Source organism: Phyllostomus hastatus, unplaced genomic scaffold (genome assembly GCF_019186645.2).
Source record: "Phyllostomus hastatus isolate PE091 unplaced genomic scaffold, TTU_PhHast_1.1 phas_scaffold_317, whole genome shotgun sequence".
Lineage (NCBI taxonomy): Eukaryota > Metazoa > Chordata > Mammalia > Chiroptera > Phyllostomidae > Phyllostomus > Phyllostomus hastatus.
In genome coordinates, this window is record NW_025334023.1 from 15,107,841 (window position 1) to 15,115,802 (window position 7,962).

The 7,962-nt window shown below is 42.1% G+C and overlaps 1 protein-coding gene across 2 annotated transcripts in view; it reads right to left on the reverse strand.

Moving 5' to 3' along the window:
• The window catches only part of CTSC (cathepsin C), a 37,194-nt gene extending 34,662 nt beyond the window's left edge, over positions 1 to 2,532 (reverse strand). The window contains exons 1-2 of one of the 2 annotated variants that reach the window (XM_045818250.1): positions 1,976 to 2,464; positions 66 to 211 (exon numbers count right to left, since the gene is read on the reverse strand). In XM_045818250.1, coding sequence (XP_045674206.1) covers positions 66 to 211; positions 1,976 to 2,147 — 318 coding nt within the window. In that variant the 5' untranslated portion in view covers positions 2,148 to 2,464. Of the gene's footprint in view, positions 1 to 65; positions 212 to 1,975 lie in introns of both variants that reach the window. The other variant, XM_045818251.1, reaches the window with a different exon arrangement.
• Between the last annotated feature and the right edge of the window lie 5,430 nt (positions 2,533 to 7,962).

The following is a 7,962-nucleotide window of genomic DNA, read 5'->3' on the forward strand; positions in this document are numbered from 1 at the left end:
TGATTAGAAGAGACTTCAGATATTAAATAATTAAAAATATGAATGCACAGTCCAACAAAACTAACCTTAAAAAAGGCAAACCACTTGTAGTCATTCAACACAATCTCAAAGCCTTGATTGTAAATGATGGTGAAATGGCCAGAGTTGCCCCAGTCATCATATGCTGTATCCAACTTCTTAAGGTGTACCACTACTTTTTTTTCTGGTGGTCCTAAAGAGAAGAAAATGCACAACAATGGAAAATTATTTGTACTTCAATGGGAGGAAAAAGCCCCTGTACAATTCCACAATTTTTAAGCTGCTTTCCTTTCACGCCACCAAATGTGAGCCCATCTGGCTTGTGAAAGTATCAGACTTTCCATCTTGTTGCATCCCTCTGTATAGTTCCAGAGGGGTTTCAGTCCAACCTGGGAAGTGAGGGCTCAAAAGACAGAAATATGCCAACAGGCAGAGAGATCCTAAAAAGTGCAGCCCCTGCCTTCCCAGAGCATCCAGAGACTGAAGAAATTTTTCTACCGAAGAAAAGGAAAAAATGGGGGATGCTGAAGATGACAGGCAGAAATGAAGAGAAGACAAAATGGTAGTCAGAAAGTGGAACTATTAAAATATAAAAAGACCTGCTATCAGATCAAAAGAAAGGCAAAGGAAATGACCTCTTCAAAGAAGAAATGGAGCATCTTTCTCTATAATGGCTCTACAGTTCAGAACTTCAGAATCTGAATCCTTCCACAGTATTTAGCAAATTCAAGTTTCTGTCTTACAAAGCTAATTTGTGCCATTAGGAACTAAACTTTTAAGCTTTAGAAGATAGGGGTTCAGTCAAGTGGGTGTCTTTAATTATTATATTAAGGTTAAAAGTATAATTTATAGTCACAGGCTGACTAAACAAGGTTCTGCTGTGTGTGTCTAGAAGTTTCCACACTTGAGGCGTTTTTTCATAGTTCAGATTAATATTAGCTCTGAAATACAATGTGCCCAAACAGTACAAATCCTGGTCTCCCTTCTGCTTCATACCTTCAACTTCAACTTCTAAAACGGAAGATGGTTAAAATGTCCAGGATTATGCAATGCCAAAGTCATTTGGAGTTAAGACAGCTGAATCGATCTGTTTTAGCAACAAATCACCTGGCAATCTTTGCTCTGCCGACGAGGAGAGTGCAGCTGAAAGCTTCACTCAGTCTGGCCAAGCTATAGGCAGGCAAGGGTTTGGGCAGAACAAAGGTGCCTCTTCTGATCAAAACAGTATGTTTTTTCTTCTCACTTCACCAATTTCTTCCTCCTTGGTGTAACCATGTTATCTAAAGGGTATATGGAATATCCCAGTGTGTTCAAGTACTAGATATTTATTGAGTGCCTGGCATTGTGCTAATGGGTTATTAAAAGAACAAAAACACAGAATTTTATATACATCCCTGCAATACACAAAATAGTGCAGAGGGGTACCAGAAGTTTACGCAGACTAGTAGCATCGACACACATCTAAATCAAAATCGCTGGGCATAAGGGCTCTTTCCCACAACCTAAAAACAAAAACAAAACAAAAAAAAACCCCTTTCTGTTATATTCTCAAGTATTTGAGCTCAGTTTTCACTGGCAAAACAAACAAACAAACAAAAGTAGAACTACGAATTGGACCGGAGATGATAAGATTGCAAGGTCTGAACTCTCTTCCAAACCAAACAAACCCAAAATACAGAAAACAAAAATTAAGGGGGTAGGGAAACAAAGTCTTTTAGAAAGTATTGAAGCCCCAGGAATAACCAAGAAAAGGTGAAGTTAAAAGTTCTCAGCAGCTAAACTTGCACTTGGCAACTCTGGCTCTGGAGAGGGCATCCCAAGGAGCCCCGAGTCCAGCTAAGAGGCTCCGGCCTCGTGGAAGTGCGCTCTGCCTCGTGGAGGCGCTCGGTGTGGGCGCTGCGGGGAAAGGGACTCAGGGCGAGGGAAGGGGGACAGTCCGGGCAGGGCGGCTGCTTACCCATCGACGAGCAGTTGACATCACGCTGGGAACCTCCACGGCCCACCTGAAAGACCCAGGTGCCCAGCAGGTCAGGGTAGGTGCAGTTGGCAGGTGTGTCGCCGTGCGCAGTGCCAATGCCACAGAGAAGCAGCAGGGCAGCGGCGAGCTGAGAGCGGGGCCAGGGACCCATGCTGGCAGGGCTGGAGGCGAGGTGAAGGCACGGAAGCAGGAGGGCAAACCGCGCGCCTTAAAATAACCAAAGTCCGGAAACCCGACACTGGGCGGGGGCGGGGTCTCGGTCTCGGTCTGGGTCTCGGGGTGATGAGAGAGGGAAGAGGGGCGCTGGGGTACCTGGCTGCAGGTTCGCAACGAGCACTGCCCTCGCCGGGGCCTTGAGCCCCGAGAGCCACCAAGGACAAGGTTTATTGGCAAGGGACGACTCAAAATAGGATTTAAGAGTCAAAGTTGGTTCGCACGCGACCCAGACTTCCTCCTTGAGGGATTAGGGGGGCGCGGGGGAGAGAGGGAGAGAGAGAAGAAAATGAACGAGAGAGAATGAGGGAGAGAGAGAAAATGAGAAAGAATGGGGGAGAGAGAGAAAATGACGAGAGAGAGAGGGAAATGAGGGGGGATGAGAGAGGAGAGAGAATGAAAATGGGAACACACGCTCTTCAGCGCGGAGGAGGGAAGGCAGTTGAGAGGCAGAGAGACAGAGACAGACAGACAGACAGACAGACACTGTGAGAGAAGACGAGTGGCAGGGACAGGGGTCAGAGAGTCGGAGGGAAGGAAGGTGGGAGAGGGTGGGAAGGGAGACAGGTGAGCAAGTCCCAGAGGATCTTAAAGCGGAGTTTTGTTTTGCTTTTTCGTTTTTTTCTTACTAGCTCAAGTTTTTGTTCGTTTTTTTCTCATAAAATTGTACTCGCTGTCCCCAGCCGCCTCAGCAGTTTGAGAACTGCTGTTCCTTCCGTTTTTTTCCCAAACTTTCACTACCGTCTTTTGGCTCGGTTTTGCTAGATTTCCTGTTAATGTTGTTTGCCTATTACCCGCAAGAGAATTCAGTGCAGTGCAGACTTGCAGTTCTTGTGTACTAGTTGTTTTTGTTCCCCCTGCAGACTTTATAGGACTTAGTTCTCTCTCCCTCTCTCCCTCTCTCTCTCTGTGTCTCTGTCTCTGTCTCTCTCTCTCTGTCACACACATACACACACACACACACACACACACACAAGCTCTCATAATTCATGCTGCGGAACCCCTTCTCCTTTCACCCTTGAAAAGCATAAAGCCCAGAGAGAGGAAGTAATTTGCCCAGGGTGAGGAAGGGAGAAGGCTGGTCTTATTGAAAGAGGTGTAAGGGGTAGAATAGAAAATAAGATTTTTTTCCTCTTTCTTTTCTTCCTGCTCCATTATAGCCTTAGATGATTACTAATAGAATGTGTAACCAATTAATCAAATATACACATTTAACCTTATGTTCCAGCTGAGATTTCATTGCAGTTAAGAGTTGACCAGGAAAGAACAAAGGAATTTTTAACCCAGCCCTGAACCTAAATGCCAGGTCCCCAGGTATGCGGAGACTGGACGATTGCACCCCAGAAACACCTGGATGATGCACACCGACCACTGCCTGACTGGCTGTGAGATCCCTGTCAGAACACTGACTGTTCTGTTCCAGGAATCAGTGATGAAAATGTTCATCAAGATCAAAACCCCTTTTCCATACTCCCCCTGTATAAACTTGCCCCTGAGGAGCTTGGGGAAGGTGGATGTTAGGGTTTTTATCCACTGTCTTCTCTGATTTCTAGCATGTGATATTAGATGCACACTTAGAATCTAACCCCTGTCTCTGCTTTTTGGCTGGGTGGTGAAAGGCAGCACAAACCTCAGACTAGGTTGGCCTCCATTTCATCATGAGCAGCATCCCAGTATGCCAGGCCCATCTCTAGTAGTTATTAGGAAGCATTGGTGGGGGTTTAGAAAGCACCACCTCAATATGTGCCTTGTTGATATGCAGATTGTATTGAGCTCAAGGCAACTTTAGCTGTGGGCTCAAAAGAAACTTCTGCCCCTCCATTAACTGCCTGAAAGGCTTGAATTAGAGGACTTGCCCATAAAAGGACATCAGACATAACATTTTTAGACCTTATCTAGGAGGCAGGGCAAACTTTTGATTACTAAACATCTGCTATTCTTGTCATCTTGCAATGGCCCTTTAAAGCCCCCAAGTCACCTTGCCTCAACCATAGCCAGAATGTCATTTATGCATATTTTACCTTTCTTTCTTTAAACTTCTCATACATGTGGATCTTTGACCCTCTCCTGTTGTGGGGGGTTCATATACACATACATTTACATTATTTTCTCTTGTTAATCTGTCTAGTATCTATTTGATTGTTAGACCAGCTAAAAAAACCTTGAGGGTGGAGGAAAGTGCTTTCTTCCCCCCACCCAATGATTTCCAGGTGCCTCATTGCTCGGTTGAAATGTCACCTTTCCTGTTAGATCTCTTTTGACATTACAGGCTGATGTAGGAAGTTGGGGCTCCTTTCCTGCACAGAGACTGTTAGGTGTCAGGCCCTGTGCCAGCATTAAGCACAAGGGGTGAACAAGAGTTTCCTGTGTCCCTCCCTTCTAGGGCATGTACATTTTTGCCCTCATCACACTGGTGAACATAAGTATTTGTATGTCCATGCACCTTTTCCATCAGATGTAAACATTCAAAGGCAGCAAGTACACATTATTCACCTTTATCTCCCTAGATTCTGGCTTGAAAACACTCAGGAAGTATTATGGATGTTAAATGCACTTAATAACATTATCTTGGTTTCTAGGCCTGAAAGCCAAATTCAATTGGGCATGAGGAGTTGCCCTTGAAAATAGAGAAGTGAAAGTGCTCTCTAATGTAGACGCAAATTGCAAAGGCAATGGGGAGGAGACACAACACCCTATGTCTAGGTTTCATTGCCTTTTACTTAGAGTTAAAAGCTGGCATCATATGTTTGAGCTAATACACTGAACAGTTCAGAGATACAGTGGCAGAGTACCAATGCCTTCCTGATTCTCTAGGAAAGTATGTCATTGGTTGTTAAAACATTAAAACTTTTACTTGGTCATCAATATTGAAGAGGTGAACAGTGAAGTTGGAAATTTATGGGTGTAATCAAAGTAGCACACAACTTTGAAGAAGGTCTAAAACAATCTTTATTCAATGAATGATAAGTAGAAAGTGATCCTGGTGACCCCTTAGTCTAATGGATTCATTTAATACCAGGAAATGGAGATCGAGAGATAACAACTTGGCGAATGAATGCCACACTGCAAGTTACTGAGATTCAAGAATAAACCTCAGGTACCTTGATTTTCAATTGAGTTTATTTCCAATTATTTATTAATTAATTACAAAGGTTTTTCTCTCCCAAATAAAATATTAGCCCTCTCTCCATTAAGGGGTGGGGAGAGATTAAATAGTGATTCTCAAAGTGCTCAGATCCAAAGTTTTATTTTTATAATGAATATTTTATAGAGACTACAATATTGTGATTCATAAGGTGTATATGTATAAGATTCTTCTTATGAATCACAATACTATAAGATACATATATATCTTATAAATCACCTGACATATATATATTCACTTATTCAGATGACCACAATATATTTCTCAGGTATATTTGGTTTTCATCCATAGTTCCTGTCTCAGAGCTCCCCAAAACCCATGAAATTTCCTGAACAATAAGAGCAATGCAAGCCTCTTTTTTTAATACTATTTGATTTCTTCTAGGTTCCTAAAAATGCTTCAGAGCCCTAAAGGTGAACCAAGTACCTTGTTATTCATCCTAAGTGCTTCCACCACAACTGGGTTTATGTTAATTAAAGTGACATTTGCAAAGCACCTAAGGATGGGGGCTGGTTGCCAGGGGAACCAACCTTGAATAGAGGGTAAGAAACTTTTATCCCACCCCAGATTCCGTGGGAGGAGGGAAGGGACTAGAGGTCAGAGTAATCACCACTGGCTAATGGGTTAATCAATCACACCTATGTAATGAAACCTCCGGAACAACCCAAAAGGAGGAGGTTGGGAGAGCTCCTGCAATGGGGAACCAGAACACACCCAGGTGCTACCATGCCAGACTGCAAGCTCCATGAGGACGGAAGCCCCTTTGTTTGAACCTTGCTCCATATGTATCTTCTCAGCTGGCTGATGATTAGTATCCTTTAAAATCCTCTGCAGTAAACTGAAAATCTAGTGAATAAACTCAGCTCACTGCATTCTGTGAGCTGATCTAGTAAATTAATCAAACCCAAGAAAGGGGTCCTGGGAACCTCTGAGTTGTAGCAAGTTGGTTAGAAGCAACCATGTAACAACTAGGGCTTAAAACTGGCTTCTGAAGGGAGGGTTTTCTTGTGGGACTGAGACCTTTACCTATGGAATCTGCCTCTGTATCCAGGTAGATGGTGTCAAAATTGAGCTGAATTCTCAAACATTCTGCTGGTGTCCAAGATTAGTTGTTGGTATGGAAGGAACCCCCCTCTCATGTTGGAAATTGAGTTTCAGAACACTTTTCAAGAACTTTTTACTATTCTGAAATAAAAATCATATACAAGAAGTTACACATTTAATTTAAAAAGGAAAATAATAAATGTAATATAAAAGACAAATAAGAAGGTATTTTAAATGCATTTCTAATACCAAGACATATATTCCATCATCTAAAATGCTCTGTATGAATGTACTGGGAAACAGAATGAGACATTCAGGTATTCACTCTTTATGTCTCCATTTAACATTTTGGAATCACTATAAAAGTGACAGATACCTTTTCACTGATAACAGAAATGATGTTGGTGAGTTATATCTTAGATACTGTATCAGATGCTCACTTAAACACCTTACCTGAGTCATTGATGCCAGACTCTTGCTCAATACTCTTGGTTAAAAGTTATGGTCCAAATAGTTGAAATTGGCTTAATCTCTGATCAAAAATTACAGGGGGTGACTTAAAACTTTCTTGGCCAAAATGGGGCTCCTCTGAGATTTTAAAATTAGCATATCAATTGGATTTATGTCAACTCCAATGCTGAAATTTTTGAATTCACCAAAGATTAGGAGGCTTTCTTTAATCAGTATTTCAAGGTCTCAAAAGGGTACCAGGAAGCAGCTATGTCTGCCTTCCAAGGAAATAATTGTAAACTTCATACGTACCCATAGAAATTAGAAGAAGAAAAGACTTGTGCAAGCAACCCTCCTCCTTTACTTTCAGAATCCTCTAAAATCTCAGAGTCCCTCGGTCCCTATTTAGTGACCCCACCCCTAACCTACTCCTTTTGGTGAAACTCTCTTTATATTCTGTAAAAAGAGAGCCCATTTTAAAGTTCTAAATAACTTAGATAACTTCAAAGGACTCAAAACTGTCTCTTTGACTCATGGGACTGAAGCCAAACTTTTAGCCAAAGGATTTCCCAAAGCCCAAATTTAATCCCACCGAATCCAAAGGCACATTTAGTGTCATCATTAGTGCTTAACAGCCAGGTCTCTCCAATCCATACCAGCTCATCCACGTGCTGGTTGGCAATGTCCCAGCTACAGAATGGATGGATGACACAGGTCAAAGCCACTCCCTGTAATACTTTAAACTCCTGAGTGCCAAAGGCCTAAGAGCCTTACAGAAACAGTCATAAAAATTATTAAAAGCCATTCCCCAAATTGTCCCCAGGCAAATAAATTGGAAAGCTGTTCAAGGCCTGCAAGGAAAGGATGAATTCATCTCAGGTTATTTTGATCATTCTGAGCTAGTATTCCAACAAAATTCTGAAACCAACAACTGTAATGGTGAAGTTACTAAATTTATTCAATCCCATCTTCGTTGTGGGTTTTTACAAGGCCCTTATACTTTATTAAAATAATACATCAGTTAGATGGCAAAAAGATCCCATGAAATTGCCTCACTAGCTAACCAACTAGCAAAGACAACAGGAAAAGACAAAGAAACCCAAATTACTTGAGC